Raw genomic sequence first — 20,671 nt, 5'->3', positions numbered from 1 at the left:
CTGCCATCTTTGAAGGCTTTAGAATTTCTACCTCTTTTAAAAGTCACTTTGGCTGTTCTTTTGATATGATTATCAAGTTTTTACTTTTATAAGCCACCTTGAACATTTTATGGAAAGCTGTCCTAGCAAGCTCTTTAATAAATATATGCAGCAGAACTTCACCACTCACTGGTTTGAGACTTGCAATTCCACTTATTTTTGGCCCACCGTTTGATCACCTGGCATGGTCCTCAGCCCCTTTTAATCCCAATCACCCCATCAATATAATCACTAAATGTTACAGGACATTTAGGTTTTTCCTACTGGTAGGAGGCAGCAGAACCCCACCTTCCAGATGTTATGCATTTCCTCATTCAAAGTAATCCTAGGAACAGATCTCCTGTGAATTGTGAGGGTCTACAGGAAATAAATCTGCTTCCTTTGTTTGCAATCCATGACATTTTGTAAGGTTCTGTACAACTATTAAAAAAATGGGCCTGATCTTTGCTGACCGTTGCCAGTCAGCAATTCTTGCCGCTGCTGAGCTGGGTGGTGGGAAAAACATGGGGGAAATGGTGGCAACTGGCATTATCTTGGTGTGATGACATCACTTCCTGTGTGACAGGAAGTGATATCATCACATTGCCAGCAATGCTCTAGCATTCAGGCAAAACTTGGCCAAATACTACTAGGTCACTAGCGATTTCTGGACATGCTGTAAGCGATGTCACAGTGTGACTGGCAACATCCTAACATCACTTCCAAAGGAACCTACAAATGGGAGTCTCCTGCTGATTGCTAGTCTTGGGTTGGCTACCTTATCTGTGCCCTACGGATCCTTCTGGTAGAACAGGGGTCTGCAATCTGTGGCTCTCCAGATGTCCATGGACTACAATTCCCATCAGCCTCTGCCAGCATGGCCAATTGGTTTATCCCCAGATAAGCTAATTGGCCATGCTGGCAGGGGCTGATGGGATTTGTAGTCCATGAACATCTGGAGAGCCGCAGGTTGCAGACCCCTGGGGTAGAACATTCCCTGGGCCATTAGAGCAGAAAACTCCACAGGGCTACTCCCACCCATCATCAGATACTGTACTGTTTTTTAAATATGTTTATTAACAAATATAACACAGTTATTAACAAATATAACACAGTTTACAAAATATAAAATGAAAGATTGAAAAAATACAGAACACAAATTTAAACCAACAAAAGTTGACTTCCGCCATGACTGTTAAGAAGTTACATTTCATCCCTTCAAGAATTTTATTCACTAATGATTTTTGAGTCTAGTTAGAATCTCTCAAAAAGACCTTGGAGAGTTCCGCAGGGCCTGTAAGACCGAGTTGTTCCACCGGGCCTTTGGAGAGACCAGCCGCTGAGGATGCCCCCCCCCCCCCTGCTCTACAGGGGTCCCTACCAACATCAGGACCCACTACTTTGCTCCTGGGAGGGTTGCATATGGGTTTGTGGGACATCGTTTTAGACTGTAACTGTTTTTAAGTTATATGTATGCTTTTATATTTTATTGTTCACCGCCCTGAGCCCTTCGGGGATAGGGCGGTATATCAAATCAAATAATAAACAAACAAACAAACAAACAAACAAAGAAACAAATAAAATAGTCTGGAATCACTCTGACCGCCCAGGTTTCACTTGGCTGGATGCAGTCATATCAGGAGAGACTGGCCTGCTCCTGAGTAATGCTCAGTTGTACTACACATCGGAGGGCTTGCTCTCTGGCAAGATCACCCACCTGCCCATTCACTGTTGGAGTGACCAACTCAGCATCTCTGGACATGGGGGGGGGGCGCTATATCATTCTAAGTGTCTATATGTATCATCACCTTGAATAGGTTGTCTGTCTTCCTGCCTGGCAGGAGGTTGGACTGGGTGGTCCCTGTTGGTCTCTTCCAACTCTATGGTTCTATAATGGCAAATAACCTCCGTTTATCTCTTGCCCTGAAAACCGAGTGGGTCACCATAAATTGGCTGCAACTTGACAGCACTTTCCACACGTTCCTATGTTTTTAGCCACAAGAGGGAGCCCAAGAACAGCTTTGAATATGTTAAATAAAATAATTCTGCTTTCCCATAGCTGACCTTGCTAGATACCATTTATCTAAGACTAAACAACTGTATTTTTATTTCTACTGTTGTCCCAAAACATTTCTGTCTGTGTCATTTAATGTGAGGGCATTTCTTAATTATAAAATAATTTTAAATGCATGTATATGAAGAAATTATTTAAAAGCAAGTGCTTCGTATATTCTTTTGATATTTTTAGGATTCCACTAATTGCATTCAAAGTATTTTCTACTTAACCCTGAAAGAACATGATAACAATCTGGCAGGAAGTTTTGCTACAGACTGAAAAGCCCCCATTCTTCAACTAAAATATCTTAGAGAGACTCCACTGATTCATGAACAAATCTGATGGCTTTTCCAAAGACGTGGCGAAAGAACAAGCAATTTCCACATTCTACAGCTATCAGTCAACTAAGCAAAACTTGACAAACTATTATCGTCAACTGCAGCTATTACAAATAGTCTCTCTGCCAATCCTGTATGTGCATGTAAAGTGCCATCAAGTCACAACAAAAGGGCTGAGACCCCAGCAATGTTAACAACAACAAAAAACAATCTATCTGTTCGGGATCTGCATAATTGGCACCAGGAGAAAAACATATAATTTTTGGAAATCTTAAATGAGCATATATTAAATATTGGAACAAATGTAACGCCAATCCCCAACAGTATAGATATGTGATCCAATGCAACTTAATAAAGTGAATAACAGCTAATCAGTGTCGACTAATCAGCTAACCAGCTAAATGTGCCCATTTTTGTAATGAAGAGATTGCTGGAAAAATATACTCAGGATTCAGGAAAGCTCTCTAATATAAATTAAATTATTCCTGAATGTGATGCAGTTTTGCTATCACACTAGAGAACATACATGTGTTTTCTAGATTTGTTAGGAAAAAACATTGTGAGAGAAGAGAGAAGCTCTCTTTGTACTCCAGCAGTTTGATTCCTGATGTTTGACAATGTCAACAGAAAATAGTTGAGGCATTTCTGTCGGGGCTGATGGGGGACAGTATTCCTGATCAATATAGAACACTTTTCCTTTACTACCTCTAGAATTTATGTTTCTCTCAGACAAACTAAAAATGTCTAAGCTATTGAACAGCCCTCATGTAGAAATTTCTGAAGCAGTTGCTACATTTTTAATCCATGTTCTACATGATATATAAACAATGATCCTGTTTTTGTATTTGGAATGTATGGCTGTTTCTGCACGGCCGAAAACAGCGACGCGATGACGTCGTAAAGTGCGACGCCTCCGAAAAAAAGCGTTTGCACAGACAGGTGGAGCTGCGGGCGTCCAGACCCCCGCAGACATGTGACGGTTACGGTGACTGGGAAGCTATGCGAGCGGGCGTCTGCGCCCACGTTAAGCCTGCGCACTACGTGTCAAGCCAGCGCCAGTCCCGGACGTCATGTCTTCCGCGCAGCAGCGCGATGGTAGCCAATGTGACAGCCCTGATGTCCTGCCCGTCCCCCATCCATCAGTGCCTCCCCTCCCAGCTACTGTCCGTCCCAGTTCATGTTACCCGTGAGGCCAGAGTGTGTATGGGCAGCCACCATCTTCGCACAGGCGACATGGATCTGGGACAGGTGCCTGACCATGCAGGGACATCGCCAGGGACGAACGTGTGCGTGTGTGGGGGGAGGGGACCCAGCTTGGCTGTCTGGCAGTCTCCATTCATGAGGACGGCTCCGTGCCGGCGGTTCGCACGAGTGCGGCGTCGATGCGTCACGAGGGGAAAAAGAACGGTTTAAAGCGTTTTTTGAATACGGCGTCTTCGCGCCGGTTTAGCGTTCCAGCGGCGACGGGCGCGATCTGCAAAGCGAAAGCTCAAATCCGGCTTTCTTGGCGTCGCGAACGCAGCCTCGCTATGACGCTTCTTTTTCCGTTGCCACGACGTCATATTTTGCCCATGCAGAAACAGCCTATGGTACTTCTGGTTTATGCCTAATAAAGGTTTTTGGATTGGATTGGATTGGATAGAACACTTTTCATGGATATGACAACTGCAGCAAGGATTTGGTACGCATACAAATAGTGAGAAGACAAAATTCCAACAAAGACTGGATCCTGAAAGTCACAGCGAATGCAGAGGTGGCAAGGCTGACGGCGGTTATTAGAGACAAGAATACGGACAATTTTCTGAAAGACTGGAAATCCTTTGCAGATTACTTATTGAAAACAAAAGAGAAACAACAGCAGGGTTTGAGATGTAAACGAAAACAGGGTATTGGATTTCGAAAACTTTACAAGAAGGACTAAAAGTGAAAAAATGTAGATATTAATTATAAGCGCGGAGTTAGAATTATGCTTGGATCCTTAGTGAGGTAGCTGGAAGTCATCATATATGTGTGTAGGTGTTTGTGTATGTGAATTCCCCCCCCCCCTTTCCATTTGGTATTATTATTATATGGGGGAGAGGAGGAACTAGATTGGGATTTTTTTCTTTACTTTTCTGTGAATGTGTTATTTAAATGTGTAAAATAAACAAAAATTCTCTAAAAAAAAAACCACCAGAAGATAGTTGCAGGCATTTCCTCTGAGCAGAAAGTGATCAAACCCGAAAAGAGACGGAACAGTGGTGGGATTCAGCCGGTTCACACCACTTCGGCAGAACCAGTTGTTAAAATGGTGCTTGTAAACAACCAGTTGAAATCTTTCCAGGGTTATAGCATTAAACCTGACACAGTGCAAATGAGGAGACAAAAAGTAGAAGCACGGGCCAAGAAGAGGCTTGTGGACAGAGGTCCGCAACTTCGTGATGTTTTGAAAATGGGTGTGCGTTTGGACCCTTATGTCCATTCGTATCCAAACTTTCCAGGGAAAGTTCTATCAAACAAACAGTTGGAGAATTAAAACAAACTAAGGACAAAGTTGAAACTCTTGAAGGGAAGACAGAAACTTTGAATAGAGATTGAGAAAGACAAAGGGACAATTTTAACTCCTTTGGTTCTGGAATTGAGAGAGAAAGAATTCTACTTGAGATTCAGAGCGGTTTCTGAGTCTGCAGATGAAAATAGAAGACAAATGATTATAACTGTCCTGGCATACTTTCTAGGGGTCGCAGAGAAAGATATGGAGACTGAAGTTGATCACGTCTATGGAATGAATTCCAGACATTCTGCAATGAGGAACATCCCAAGAGCTATGCTGGTACAATCTGTAAGGAAGAGGACGAGAGATCTTACCCTACAACAGCCTTTTGTGATTGCAAAGTAATTATGTTGAAAATTGATCCAAGATATCTGATACAGAAATCTTATCAGACTTTTTCAGACCATAAGCCAAAATCCCAATGAAATGTTCTCTGACTTTTGGGTCTGAATCCAACTGGCCAGACCTGGCGATTTTTCTAGCACTGCCAAGTATCTGGGACTCCATGCTCCAACCGGCCTCCTATGCTGTTTTGAAATGCCCATTTCCCACAGGGTATCGAAGGGTGGGGAACGGGCATAATGAGGAAAGCGTGACTCAGAAGTTTGATAGATGCGAAGTCCAAGCAGAGCACAGAACTCACGTCTGCAAGACTTCTGGTGTTGAAACAACTAGAGGGGAAAAGAGTTTTCTCCTGGGATGTGCTCTCCCAGCTAGAACTTTCCATCCAGCATTTCTGACTTATTCATTGCTAGAGCTGTATTGGCAGAACCTTAATAATCAACACTATGGATAATTTGTAAGAAAAAATACACCACGTTCTGGTCTCTGAACATTTGGGCAGGGGTTGAACATGGATGATGAATTCATCTGTCATTATGGGATGCCGTTTCAGCTGCCAAGGCCTTTTCGTATAGACTGGCAAAAGTGAAATGTGTCTGAGAGAGAGGGCTATGTCTGTCTTCTCTCTCGGAATGGTCCCTGTAAGGAATTCAACATGTATGTTCCACTGAAGTCCATCCCTTCCAAAATGTTCAGAAACCAGATCTCTTCTGGAGAATTCAACAAGTTGCATCCACACCAGGAGTGTAGTATAATCTAAGTAACTCCTATAAACATACTCCAGTTGTGACAATCAGCATCAATTAAGTGATATTTTGTTTACTGAGAGCCAGTGTGGTGTAGCGGTTAACAGCAGGTGGACTCTAATCTGGAGAACCAGGTTTGATTCCCCACACCTCCACATGAGTGGCAGACTCCAATCTGGTGAACTGGATTTATTTCTAAACTCCTACACATGAAGCCTGCTGGGTGACCTTGGGCTAGTCACAGAACTCTCTTAGCTCCACCTACCTCAAAAGGTGTCTGTTGTGAGGAGGCCAATTGATTGGAGTTTGTAAACTGCATTGAGATTCCTTGCAGGAGAGAAAGGTGGCCCCTCAATGATGCGGCTGGCCTCCACGCGGGCCAGGGCCTTTACGGCCCTGGCCCCAGCCTGGTGGAACACCCTTCCTCCGAAGCTATTAGGGTTCCCTCACGCGGACCTCAGTGAAGTTCACTTGGCCAGAGGCCTGTAAAAGACGGAGTTGTTCCGCCGGGCCTTTGGAGGGACCAGCCGCTGAAGTGGTGCCCCTCGCTGGCTCTTTACATCTGGGCCTGTCATCTTGGGACTCGTCCTCCTCCTCCAGGGAGAATTTTAAAATATGGGGTTGGCCGGACGCCTCTATTACTGTTATTATTGTTGCTATCGCTGTTTTAAAGGTTTTAGTTGTTTATTTATATCAATATTTCATGCTGTACACCGCCCAGAGCCCTTCGGGGATGGGGCGGTATAAAAGTCCAAACAATAAATAAATAAATAAATAAATAAATATAAATCCAAACTTTTCTTCTTCTATTTGTTTATTCATTTGTTCCCCATTTTTCCCCAGTGAGGACCTAAACCAACCTACAATATTCTCCCATTTTATCCTCACACCCACCCTGTGAGGTAAGTTTTTCTGAGACAATGCCACAGTCCAAAACCACGCAATAACCTTCCATGAGAGAGTGGGGATTTGAACTCGTATCTCCAGTATTCTAGTCGGACGCTAACCACTGGACCACTCTGGCTCTCCACATAGGATGGCAAAGGTTCAGCAGAGCAAAAGGCACACAAACATAACCGTAGAGCTGCACCCTTCTGAATCCATTGACTTTGATGGCGGTGGAAAGCATTGTCAAGTCACAGCTGACTTATGGCAACCCCGTAGGGTTTTCAACGCAAGAGACATTTTGAGGTGGTTTGCCTTTGCCTGCCTCTGTGTGGGCTGAGAGAGTTCTGAGAGAACTGTGACTAGGCCAAGGTCACCCAGCAGGCTTCATGTGCACAGGAGAGGAAACAATTCTGGCTCACCAGATAAAGAGTCTGCTGCTCATGTGGATGAGTGGGCATTCCGGGGGCGGGGCATTCCTGGGCGGGGCTGTGGCAAGGACGCAGCCGCTGCACCGGTCCTTGGGCGGGAAACGAATGCACGCAGGCGCAGGCTGCCACGCATGCCGGTGCACCTCCTGCTAGACTGCGTCAAGTTCTGTGTGCTACTGCTGAGAGGAGGGGCGTAACTAAGGCAAAAATCATGTGGGAAAATCACCAATTAGTAACCCCCTCTCGGCACACACAAATCATTAGTAACCTACTCTTGGGAACCTGTGAGAACCTGCTGGATCCCACCTCTGCCAGGAACACAGGAAGCTGCCTCCTGCTGAGTTAGACCACAGGGCCCTCATAGTGATGAGTATTGTCTACTCAGAGGCCCCTTCCACACCTGCAGAATAATCCATTTTCAATCCACTTTCAGTGTATTTGCAGCTGGATTTTTACAGTGCAGAATAGCAAAACCCACTTGAAAATAATCGTGAAAGTGGATTGAAAGTGAATTATTCTGCAGGTGCAGAAGGGGCCAGACTGGCAGCAGCGCTCCAGGGTCAAACTGAGATCCTTCACACTAACTGCAACTTGATCCTTGCTATGCTCTGTTCCACAGAAAAAATGATAGTATGTTCAGTTGAGCTGAAGCGGTTGAGAAAACTTCCACATTAGAATATCGTCCCGAGCAAATACGAGAATTATCATTCATTCATTCATTCTTATTTATTTATTCATTCATTCCTTCAATTAATTAATTAATTAATTAATTAAATTTATAGGCCGCCTCATCCCCGAAGGGCTCGAGGCGGTTCACAACACGGCTGTTTCCAACAGCAAATTAATACAACATAAAAGTTAACCCATTAAAACTCAGCAGCAATTAATAACAATAAATAAATTAAAACAACAAAATTGTGTAGAACTCATATACACAGGCGGCCGATCTAAAGGCCAATGAAGAAAAGAAAAAAGAAGAAGAAGTAAAAACTGCCTTTGTCAAAACCATTATTTTGTGTGTTACTGAACATGGTATTTTGATGCAAGAGCATTTAAGCCAACATGTATTTTTACTTTCAAACGGATGTGGGGGTATAGGGTATGTAGGCTCTAGGGCCCAGGAGGAGCAATCTACAACAAAGGAGGTCTGGCATGCTTTGTTCTGTAGTAGAGAAAAATATACAATCTACTACCATCTTTATGTGGAACAGCATATAGAGATGCTTGGGACTGAACCTGGGACCTTTTGCATGCCAAGCAGATTCTCTACAGCAAAGGTGTCAAACTCGCAGCCCTCCAGATGTTATGGACTACAGTTCCCAGCATCCCCTGCCAGCATCCCCTGCCAGCATCTACAGGTTGAGCCAGATTCAAGCAGCAATGAGACTCTCTCAAGAAAAAGCCCTTCATCCATTCCCTGCTTGAATTGTGTCTGGCTCACTCCATAGTTACTTCTGATCCTCTCGGCAAACTGGCAGAAGCCCAACCCAGCCTAATTTTGCTGACTCGCTCTTTTGCAGCTGCTGAAATTGTGCCAAGACACAGCACCGTTACAGATCATCTACAGTTTGAAACCCCGCAGGTGGCTACTTTTCCGCTGTCCTGCAATAAAATATTGCCATTAAGACTGTAGATGACAGGCCCCTTCCGCACATGCAGAATAATGCACATTCAATCCACTTTCACAATTGTTTGTAAGTGGATTTTGCTATTCCGCCCAGTAAAACCCAGCTTCAAAGTGCATTGAAAGTGGATTGATTATTCTGCATGTGCAGAAAGGGGCAAGAGTCTCGAAGGCCCCTTCCGCATTGTAGGAGTCGACCTTAGATCGACTTGAGTCTGACCCGAGTCCTCCGCACAGACGTAGCATCGGACTCGTGTCTGACTTGACTCATCCCCCTCTCGCCGTTGAATTTCTGAGCTCGACTGGGGAGTTGAGTCGACTGGCAGACTCGGGTTGCGCTCAAGCCGAAGCCGACGGAGTGCGGAATCTCCGTCGACTCGACTCTGCCATCTAGCCAATCACAGCTAAGTATTTCGCCCATGCGCAGAAGGGGAGACTCGTGGTGGTGCGAAAAGCTTTGGGCATGCGCAGAACGGGGGACTCAGCAACCAATTGGAATGCAGCGGAGGGAGGTGGTCCCGCCCTCTGAGCTCGGCTCCGGAGACACGAGTCGGCTACTGTGCGGAGGAACAGGAGGACTCGAGTTGAGGTATGATTCCGCCGACACGAGTCGAACCTGAGTCGTCTCGTGTGTCCGGAAGGGGCCGAAGATGTCCTTTGTTATTCATTTTATTTCATTCAATTTATACCCTGCCCTCTGCTAACTGCAGTTAGGCTGAGCCGGCACTTTGACACAACACAGCCAAAGTAAGAGAAAACATAACTGCTCAATCTGCAAAGCTGCTTGGCCCTGGGGGAATCGGGATTCTTGACAGCTGTTGAATATGGAAGAATTGGGAAATGTGTAGTTTATGGCCCATTTTCATAACATTTGCAAAACTCCGGTCTTGCGGAACGCTATGAGCACGCGTGGTGTAACAAAGCCCCCGTTCCTAGAAGTGTACCATGAAATATTAAAGAGAGTGGGAAGTCAGCAGAGGAAAGCAGTCGATTGCAGCCACCAATGTTCATCAGTGCCCCCACATCTGTCTTGTCTTTCCACAGGCAACAGTCCAGCCTTCCAGCAGCTGCAGAGGCAAGGTTTTCCACATGCCCCTGGCAATGCGGACTATAAAACTATTATAATGGTTTTGACCAGGGGTCTGCAACCTGTGGCTCTTCAGATGTTCATGGGCTACAATTCCCATCAGCCCCCGCAATTGGTCACCTCTAGGCTGGATTATTGTAACGCTTCCACGCCAGCCTCCGCCTCCTGTCGCGGTGATCCGAAACTGGAAACTCGCTCAAACGGCGCGCAGCCAGACTACTTACAGGAACAGCTAGTTGGGACCGGATTACTCCGGTCCTATACCATCTACACTGGCTGCCCATCGAGTTCCGGGCCATCTTCAAAGTGCTGGTCTTGACCTTTAAGGATATTAGCGACTTTGGGCCTACATATCCAGACGATTGCATATCCCCGTACTTCCGTGAAATAAGGCCCTCCGCTCTACGGAGGAGCGGTTGCTGGAAATCCCTGGCCCAAAAAAGATCCGGCTGGCCTCAACAAGGGCCAGGGCTTTTACTGCCCTGGCCCCTACCTGGTGGAACATGCTCCCTAAGGAGACCAGGGCCCTGCGGGACCTTCAGAGTTTCCGCAGGGCCTGTAAAACGGACCTGTTCCGCCAGGCTTCTGGCCAGCCGGGATGACCATCTGACCCCCATACCATCTTGGTCTCCCGTGGGCGGGAATGGGGTTGGGATAAGTCGCCATCTGTAAATTGTAAATTGTTTAAATTCTATTAATTTAAAATTGTTATAGATTGTTTTATATTTGTATTATGATGTTGATGTACACCGCCCTGAGCCCTTCGGGGGAGGGCGGTTTAAAAATGAAATAAATAAATAAATAAATAAACATCTGGAGAGCTGCAGGTTGCAAAACCCTTGTTTTGACAAAGGCAGCATGTAAACATGAATGCCATGTAAAAATGAATGCTACGCCACTGCCACTGGGAAATGCGTTACCGTGCAATTTGGGTGACTCTGCCAAATTCAAAAGTGGCCACAACTTGATGTTTCACAACTTGCCTGGGCCCAGCAGCCTCCAACACCACCTGTGTGACTTGGCTGGGCCAAGCAATGGTCATCACACAACTTACCTGAGCAACCTGCTACTAATGATTTTTGGGATATACATGAAATCAATAACACTGAAACCCTGACTCACCAACTCTTGCACTGCACCAGATTTGATAACATCAGATCTAAATATACCAACCTACATTTTTTCTTCCAATCTGGGCTGCCTGATCTGACGAGGTTATCTCTATTGTTAAACAACTCGGCCCCCAGTCTTTGTGAAGAGATCGCCAATTTCATTGCGGAGATAACTGAGAGTTCCCAGTAGAATGTATTTGTTGTGCTCCCCGTGGGGCCTTTTATCTATCATGTATCCATGCAACTGTTCCCGATTCATGTAACTTTTTTCTGACTATGCCAATAAAGGCTTATGTATGTATGTATGTATGTATGTATGTATGTATGTATGTATGTATGTATGTATGTATGTATGTATGTATGTATGTATGTATGTATGTATGAATGAATAAATGAATAAATAAATAAATAAATAAATAAATAAACTGAAGACTGGGGGCAAGTAGAAGAAAAGTTGAATGAGCGAAGAAATTAGGGGGAGGATATGTGAGCTACTGGGGGAAAGGAAGAGGAAATAGTGTGAAGAAAGGATAAGGGGAAAATGAGGTGTTTCCCTGCAAGTCTTTGGCCCGCACATGCAGAATAATGCACTTTCAATCCACTTTCAATCCACTTCGCAGTTGGATTTTACTGTGCAGAATAGCAAAAATCCACTTGCAAACAATTGTGGAAGTGGATTGAAAGTGCCTTATTCTGTGTGTGCGGAAAGGGTCTTTCAGCGATTCCTCGTAATTTTTAATAAGTGATTCATGCAGAATAAATTATGTCCAAAGTGACTGAATAAAGAGCAGATAAACTGAGAATGACGAACGCAGTGAGAAAAATCTGGTTATCATTACGCACTAATTGCAGTGATTATATATGTCAGCATTGCCATAAATAGGCACTTGTTTTGCATGCACAGAGCACATTTAATAACTGTGGTTAGCCATTAAAAGATGTTATAATCATTACTCCTATTAATTTACAGCTAATTCTTGTAATTGAGGAATAGTGTTATTGATAGTATCTGTAATGTCCATTTCATGTTTTACATTAGTTCCAGGAGACTAGAATCTGTCCAGGCTTTACATATGCCTATATAAGCTGGCTGGGGAATTACTATGAAGAACTCTACTAGGGCTTGTGTTTTCTTCTTTCTTTCTCCTGTGTGTCCCTCTGCAACACAACTCCTCAGGGCCTCTGCACTGGTGTAAAATCTTTGCCCATTACATCAGAGTAAGTGGCATTTACACCAGCCCAGGGGTCCTTTTGGACACTTCTGAGTTAGCAACCCAAGCATTTAAAACTGTTCTTCAGTATTCTAGCTGTATGCACAATATGCACAGTATTCTAGCTGTATGCACAAGAGCATAGATTTAAGCCAAAACTTCTCAAGGACAGAATTAGCTTATTCATGTTTTACAACTACCTGATTTACACACAATATTTGTGTATGTATTTATCTCAGTATCGCTATTTAAAGACACAGATATATATCCTTCTGTATTACTGTATAGTGTGTTTATGGTTCATTGCTACATAAGCACATAAGAAAGAGCCTGCTGGATCAGACCAGAGTCCATCTAGTCCAGCACTCTGCTACTCGCAGTGGCCCACCAGGTGCCTTTGGGAGCTCACATGCAGGAGGAGAAAGCAATGGCCTTCTGCTGCTGCTGCTGCTCCCGATCACCTGGTCTGTTAAGGCATTTGCAACCTCAGATCAAGAAGGATCAAGATTGGTAGCCAGAGATCGACTTCTCCTCCATAAATCTGTCCAACCCCCTTTTACAGCTATCCAGGTTAGTGGCCATCACCACCTCCTGTGATATATACATATACATCCCTTAAATCAAAAAACCTACAGAGAATGCACTATATTTTAGATCATAAGAGATTTAAACCTGTGTTGTAACAAAATTCCTCTTCTGAACCAAAGGGCAAGCTTCTTCAGTGATCTCTGCCCATAATGAAGAAGAAATCAGACTCTGACGATTTTGGCGCCGCAATCCGATAGTGGACCAAAATAATAATTGCGTACTGCAGAAAGACTTCATGTGGCCACTCGATGGAGCTATTTCAGAAAAGGTTTCCCTACCATGGACAGAAGGACCATGCGGCCCTTGCCGGTTTTCAAGCTTCCAAGCACAATATTTGCAGAGATATAGCTCAAGCTTTTACGACTTTTATTGAAAACAAAAGGGGAAAAAGTCAAGGCTGGAGGCCAAACTACACATTACACATGAGATCCACGGCTGGATTTTCCCAGTGTTTTCTTCAAAACCAAATAGAAGCCACCAGGAAACCCCAAACTGGCCTGGGGCTGTGGCAATGGGGGAGGGGATAAAATTATTATTATTATTATTATTATTATTATTATTATTATTATTATTATTATTATTATTATTGGGTTTATAGACCGCCCTCCCCTGGAGGGCTCAGGTCTATATTTGTAATCTGTTCCCCTCCTGGGCATTTCCCTTAACGAAATTCAACCCCCCAGCATGTGATATTTAGCCACATTATCCATGTTTTTCACCCAGGAAAGATGGAATTCTCTCAGAAGAAACACAAAACTTCCACCCTCAGTTCTAGTCCAACACAGGTGTCTTGCTATTGCCTGCCTCTGCATAGTAACTCTAGAGTTCCCTGGTGGTCTACCATCTAATTACAAACCAGCTTCCAAGATCTCACAAGATAAGGGCATAGAAAACTTAGCAAATCTTTTTTATTCCAGAAAGACGGGTTTAGCTGTTGGCACAGGATGATCAATTTAAAGCTGTACTATCGATGCAGATGGTCTGCCAGTGATGTAGAGATAATGGAGTAGGGCTGCCCCGGGCGCCCGCTATTGGAGTCATGTGGGGGGGCCCAGAAATTTCCCCCACCCTCTCCCCCCTCCTCCTCACCCTGCCCCACCTCACCAGCCAGGCCCCGGTGACCAGAGCAAGCTGTTTTTTCAGCCAGTTGCCTGCTGAAATAAAGTGGGCAGGGGCGGGGCTTTGTGGAGGGGAGGCTCCATGGGCGTATTAATTCCAGTGGTCTAAAGCCAAAAACTTTTATTAGTCTTATGAAGTGGCCTTCAAATAATTCTATTGCTTGTGTATATCGTTTGAATTAATGGTATCCTGTGAATTTTCGCAAGCTCTTTCTGGTGTATGAAGAATTCCAGAAATATTATATAAATACATAAATAATAGCCAAGAGGACTGGCCACAGATCTCAATTACAATTGTAATTTGGTCTTCAGCCAACACTTCTCAAACTTTTAAAACTGGGATTCAATCGCTTCAAAAATTACAATTCCTTTTGGGAACCGCTTCTAAATTTACTCTTACTTTGCAGGACCCACCTGCAAAAAGCTGCTTCCCACACACAATACAAACTGCCAAATTCTCACACCATTTAACACTGAGCAACTTTATATTGTGTTTTTCTTCTCTATAAATGCACTGAACTAGTGAGCAAGAGGCTGCATTTCACAGTCATCTTGCATGTAATGCAAAGGCAAGCCCAAATTTGCCAACAAGCCATCTGCTTTGGGAATCGTCCTGAGTCTTCCTCCGCCCCACAGTAGACTTTCAACACAATCCAGATTCCGAAGGCGGATGGCAATGGCATCACTGCTGTACCACCCCACTGCCTCCAGAGGGCTTTCAGGCAGAGCAGGCAGGCAGAAGAAACAAAAAGACCCCCCCACCGCTTGAAAGCCCTCTATAAGGAAAAATGGAGTTATTACCATTTCAAGAGATTGGCATAAGTCCATCCTTCCCACCATAGTGTTCCCTAAGAGCCAAGAAGGAAGGTCTAGTGGGAACCAGGCTGGCGTCAGGGCTCTTTTGCACATGCAGAATAATGCACTTTCAATTCACTTTCAGTGCACTTTGGAGCTGGATTTTACTATGTGGAATAGCAAAATCCACTTGCAAACAATTGGATTGAGAGTGCCCAGAGTTCCACCTCTGAGAAGGACCCTGGGACATCCCCAGTTGCGCCTAAAAATTAGGCGGCGCAACCAGAGGTGGGATCCAGCAGGTTCTCACCAGTTCCCGAGAGTGGGTTACTAATTATTTGTGTGTGCCGAGAGGGGGTTACTAGTTGGGTCTGCTTTTCTGTTAGAAATTCCAATTAAGGTCCCAAAGAAAATCCTTAGAAGGTCCCACTATTGTTGTTTCCCTATGTGGCTAGTTATGAAAGGTAGAAAGCGGGACAGATTCTCCCTATTGGGCTATTTTAAAAACATGTCTTAGAAAATATGTTAAAGAGTTCCTTGTTTTAAGGAGAATATCCTTCTTTTGATTTCTAGAAACAAAATTAGAGTGTAGAAAGTGTTAAGTGGCCCCTGACGGGCAGGTCAATTAGAGGAGAAGTGGCTGTTTCTGTTGGCTGGACACTAGGACTTGCTATAAAGAGTTCAAAGTATGGATAAGAGAAGAATGCCAGCTGGAAATTAGGAGTTTTGCAGTGAGAGTTTTTTACAGTAACAGAGGAAATTATTAAATACTTGACCCCGGAATGCCACAAAACTCGCCCCATCATGCCCCATACAGTCCCATTTGCGCTTCGTCACTTTCTTGAATTCCACCCTAATGCAGGAACCTGTTGCTAAAGGTGCGGGATCCACTGGGTGCAACTCTGGTAGTGGCGGCCAGTGGTGCATCAAAATCTCAGTCTCTGAGGGCTCACACTTTGGGAGTTGACAGCAGAACCCATGCCTGCTTACTACATCCATTCTGCCCCCAGCTCCTCCAGTCTGGATTGGGCTGTTAGTATTCCCCATTGTTATGTATGGGTGTGAAAGCTGGACAGCAAAGAAAGCTCACAGGAAGAAAATAGATTCTTTTGAAAGGTGGTTTTGGAGGAGAGTTTTACAGATACCGTGGACCACCAAAAAGATAAATCAGCGTTTCCCAAGATAAATAGGCCTAAGACTCTTCCTAGAATTAAAAGGGATAAGCTAGAACTAGTTAAGTGTGTTGAAGGCTTTCACAGCCGGATTCAACTGGTTCTGGTGGGTTTTCTGGGCTGTGTGGCTGTGTGCTTATCAGTGTGTAACAGACTTCCCTCTGTGATACGCCTCTCAAGATGCCAGCCACAGATGCAGGCGAAACGTTAGGAACACGATTCACTAGACCACGGCCACACAGCCCGGAAAGCCCACCAGAACCAGTTGAGGCTGTTATACTTTGCTCACATCATGAAAAGACAAAAGTTGCTAGAAAAGACAATAATACTGAAGAAAATTGAAGGCAACAGGGAAAAAGGAAGACCCAACATGAGATGGAGTGATTCTATAAAGGAAGCCATGTCCCTCAGTTTAAAATGATGATGATGATGATGATGATGATGATGATGAAGAAGAAGAAGAAGAAGAGGAGGAGGAGGAGGAGATTGTGCAGAATAGCAAACTCCACTTGCAAACAATTGTGAAAGTGAATTGAAAGAGAAGAAGAGTTTGGATTTATTTCCCCCCTTTCTCTCCTGTAGGAGACTCAAAGGGGCTTACAATCTCCTTGCCCTTCCCCCCTCACAACAAACACCCTGTGAGGTAGGTGGGGCTGAGAGAGCTCCGAGAAACTGTGAGTAGCCCAAGGTCACCCAGCTGGCGTGTGTGGGAGTGTACAGGCTAATCTGAATTCCCCAGATAAGCCTCCACAGCTCAGGCGGCAGAGCTGGGAATCAAACCCGGTTCCTCCAGATTAGATACCACGGGCTCTGTAACCTCCCTCACGATCCCCTATTCGTTCCATGGGAGTTTGCTATTGGTCGAAAGAGACTTGATAGCACGTCTCTTGATGGCAAGTAAACACACACACACAAGTTAAACCACAAACAAACACAGAATAATGTTTTCCTTCTTTCACCTTTCAAGATTCTTCTACCCTGATCCACTGAGGGAAACTCGTTTGCTTTTACACGTGGATGGCTTTGCAGCTTGAGATCTACCCACTGGGAAAAAGGTCCCAAAAAGTTTGAGATGTCTTGCTTTATTTAGCTCCAGCCCCTTTGGGGTACAGGGACACTGCTCCTAGGTACTCACTAATCCCAGGCATCTACTTCCCCTCTCCCCCCGCTATAGGCAATCAGCACCATCCAATGTAACAGCAAAAAAAATAACCAAAGCACGGTTTAAATAAAATGAAAATTATCCAATGTGATTTTCTTTCAGTTCCACTGTGGATTTAACACGACTACTGAATCCCATATGTTCCGTAAGATCAGCTCAAGGTTACAACCAAATAAACAGCTTTTTACTAGTTGATATGAACCCGGAACCTGGCATTGCCCAACAAAACAACCATCAACCACGGTTAGCTTCTCAGTCTCAAGCCTTATATTGTGAAGGGCCACTGCTTCAGTTATTTAAATCACTTAATAACTAGGGCTGATTCCGCACGGGCCAAAAACAGCAGTGGAACACTCTCCCTCCAGCTGTGCGGGTCCTGCGGGATCTTAATGAGTTCTGCAGGGCCTGCAAGACCGAGCTGTTCCACCAGGCCTTTGGGGAGGCCAGCCGCTGGTGGCCCCCCCTCCTTAACATCAGTGGATCCTACAGCCCCCTCCTCCCCCACCCTTGTTTAGGGGATTTGATAGTAGATCGCCATCTGTTATGTTTGTTATTCAGAAGCTGCATTTTAATGGGTTTGGTTTTTAATGTGTATAGAGCCATAATTGTTTATTTAATTAATTTTGGTATTTATTGACTTATTTTGTGCTCTATCCGTATATCTTGTTCACCGCCCTGAACCCTGGCGGTATACAAATATAATAATAATAATAATAATAATAATAATAATAATAATAATAATAATAATAATAATAATAATAATAATAATAATAATTTTAAAAAGGGTTTAAAATGGTTTAAAAGGGTTTATACTGTTTTCACACCGTTTTCACACCACTGTTTTTGGCCCGTGCGGAATCAGCCTAGGTTACTGTAGTTTTGTTCCGATTCTATCTTACAAAGTCCTTACCTAGTTGGTGCTGTGAGTGTTATATATTTTGTGTTTGCATTATTGATGCTAATAAAAGGATTCATTGTGCGTGTGGTTTAACAATTTAAAAACATATTTACAGCAGACATTCTAAAAGCTAACTGGCCTAGCTTCATATCTAAACTTAGCACAGGACATATTAGGGTAATACGGAAAGAGATGTTGCAAACAGAGACATCCTGATTTGGGATTTTGTCCAAGTCAGGGCTGTTTCTAAGGACAGTTTTTTTTAATGGGCTGACTCTTCCATTCGTGCCTTTTCTTTGCAGTAATTTGTTATCAGGAGCAGCAAGAAAAACAGCAACACAATATGCACTGGATATACTCACTTTCTGCCCCTTTACTCCACTGCAATCACATTTTCCACAGCTGGAACAAGCCTGAAAATTAAGAGGAAAACAAATATTTGAATTTTGCAACCAACATATGGCAAGCTGCCAGTTAGAGAATACATAAGAACATAAGAACAAGCCAGCTGGATCAGACCAGAGTCCATCTAGTCCAGCTCTCTGCTACTCGCAGTGGCCCACCAGGTGCCTTTGGGAGCTCACATGCAGGATGTGAAAGCAATGGCCTTCTGCGGCTGTTGCTCCCGATCACCTGGTCTGTTAAGGCATTTGCAATCTCAGATCAAAGAGGATCAAGATTGGTAGCCGTAAATCGACTTCTCCTCCATAAATCTGTCCAAGCCCCTTTTAAAGCTATCCAGGTTAGTGGCCATCACCACCTCCTGTGGCAGCATATTCCAAACACCAATCACACGTTGCGTGAAGAAGTGTTTCCTTTTATTAGTCCTAATTCTTCCCCCCAGCATTTTCAATGAATGCCCCCGGTTCTAGTATTGTGAGAAAGAGGGAAAAATTTCTCTCTGTCAACATTTTCTACCCCATGCATAATTTTATAGACTTCAATCATATCCGGTGGCCCCTTTCCGCACACACTTTATTCCGCACGGCTTTATTCAATTTTATTATAACACATTCCTCCATCTTCCTGTAGTCATGAGGGTGGGGGGACTGGGAGGGGTCTCAGCAGTGGAATAGCCTATCACACATGCAGAATAATGCACTTTCAATCCACTTTCAGCGCACTTTGCAGCTGGAATTTAATGTGTGGAATAGCAAACAATCGTGAAAGTGCATTAAAAGTGCATTATTCTGCATGTGCGACACTGCCATAAGGCTCGCCCGGTCCCTCCTGCCCCAACTCCAGATGGAGTTTGAGGGCCGGAACCTCATTCAACGCTGAGCTCAGCTTTCAGCTGCCGCTTGCCCCAAAAGCAGACAGTAAAACAGATGGTTATGTGCGCATTTCATCTTGGTTTTATCGGTTTGAAGACCCGTTTTTATTGTGCGCTAGCCGCAATGCCAGTTTTATTTATATTTATTTATTTATATATCAAATTTCTAGACCGCCCACCCCCGAAGGGCTCTGGGCTGTGTACGCTAGGCCAGAAACAGTACTACACACAATAGGCCAAAACAGCAGCACACAGAATAAAATAAATTAAATCAAGTTAAAACAATTTACAACATTCATAAAATAGCAGCAACAATACAATGCAGTACAATACAGCAAGAAAATAGCAGAATCATAGAAATATATAAGTATGTGGCGCCCGAACCCACGGCCGGGCGGGGGAGCAGTGTAGATTAGATGTTATATTGGGCGTGCCGATGATGGAATGGCACGCAACACAGGGGCATCCCAGAGGGGGAATCCGCGGCCGGCCTCACCAAAAGCCCTGTGGAACAAAGCCGTTTTACAGGCCCTGCGGAATTCACCATTGTATTTTATGAACAAATACAATGGGCTCTCAAAAGCTGTTGGACGGAACATCACCCCCTGAGGGGGGCAACTCCTTCGGCCTTTCTTCCCCCTTTGGACCTGCATCACCACCTCTCTCTTCCTCTTCCTCCAGTTCCCAGAGGAACAGCCTGGCTTCTATCTCCCCAACTTCACAATCACCCTTCTAGTCCACCTTCCTTTGCAAAACTGGATCCTGGCTTTGCAAAGAAGGGGGGGGGGAACCAGCAGGGTACCTATAAGTATTGACAAAGTTTTCCCCAAATCCATAAGCACCCCACATTTGCAAAGCTGGATCCAGGCATAGGGGCGGAGCGCTCTCGGAAACATGTGGGGTCACATGTCTCCGGGCGCACGCCAGCTGGTCACACCCCACACCCCTCCTCTCGGTCCCGCCCAGCGCCCTTCAACCTGACCCTGCCAGGAGCAGCTTGGCGGGGCCGGGCCGAGGGGCAGCCCCCGGCAGACTCCTGCTGGCTAAGGTAAATGGAATGTGGGGGGGCACCTGGAGCAGGTGTTGCCCCGAGTGCCATCCCCCCACATGCCTCTGTCCAGGCTTTGCAAAGGGGAGGGAGTTACCAGCTGAACTGAACTCAATTTCTTCCTCCGATTAGGCCACTACGAAATTATGAAGAACTCCAAACCCCATTCTGGTTTTCTCGGCCCCTCCTGGGAACACCTGGAGGGCTTGTGACAACATCAACATTTTTTTTGCC

At 44.7% G+C, this 20,671-nt stretch overlaps 1 protein-coding gene across 1 annotated transcript in view; it reads right to left on the bottom strand.

The window, feature by feature from the left end:
* COL4A1 (collagen type IV alpha 1 chain) overlaps positions 1-20,671 on the bottom strand; it is a 193,810-nt gene that overhangs the window by 115,891 nt on the left and 57,248 nt on the right. Inside the window, exon 2 of the mRNA XM_048501044.1 lies at positions 18,479-18,529. Within this exon, the coding sequence (XP_048357001.1) occupies positions 18,479-18,529 (51 nt within the window). The remainder of the gene's footprint in view (positions 1-18,478; positions 18,530-20,671) is intronic.

Source organism: Sphaerodactylus townsendi, linkage group LG01 (assembly GCF_021028975.2).
Source record: "Sphaerodactylus townsendi isolate TG3544 linkage group LG01, MPM_Stown_v2.3, whole genome shotgun sequence".
NCBI lineage: Eukaryota > Metazoa > Chordata > Lepidosauria > Squamata > Sphaerodactylidae > Sphaerodactylus > Sphaerodactylus townsendi.
The sequence above is the reverse complement of the archived record's forward strand: the minus strand, read 5'-3'. Positions and strand labels throughout refer to the sequence as shown.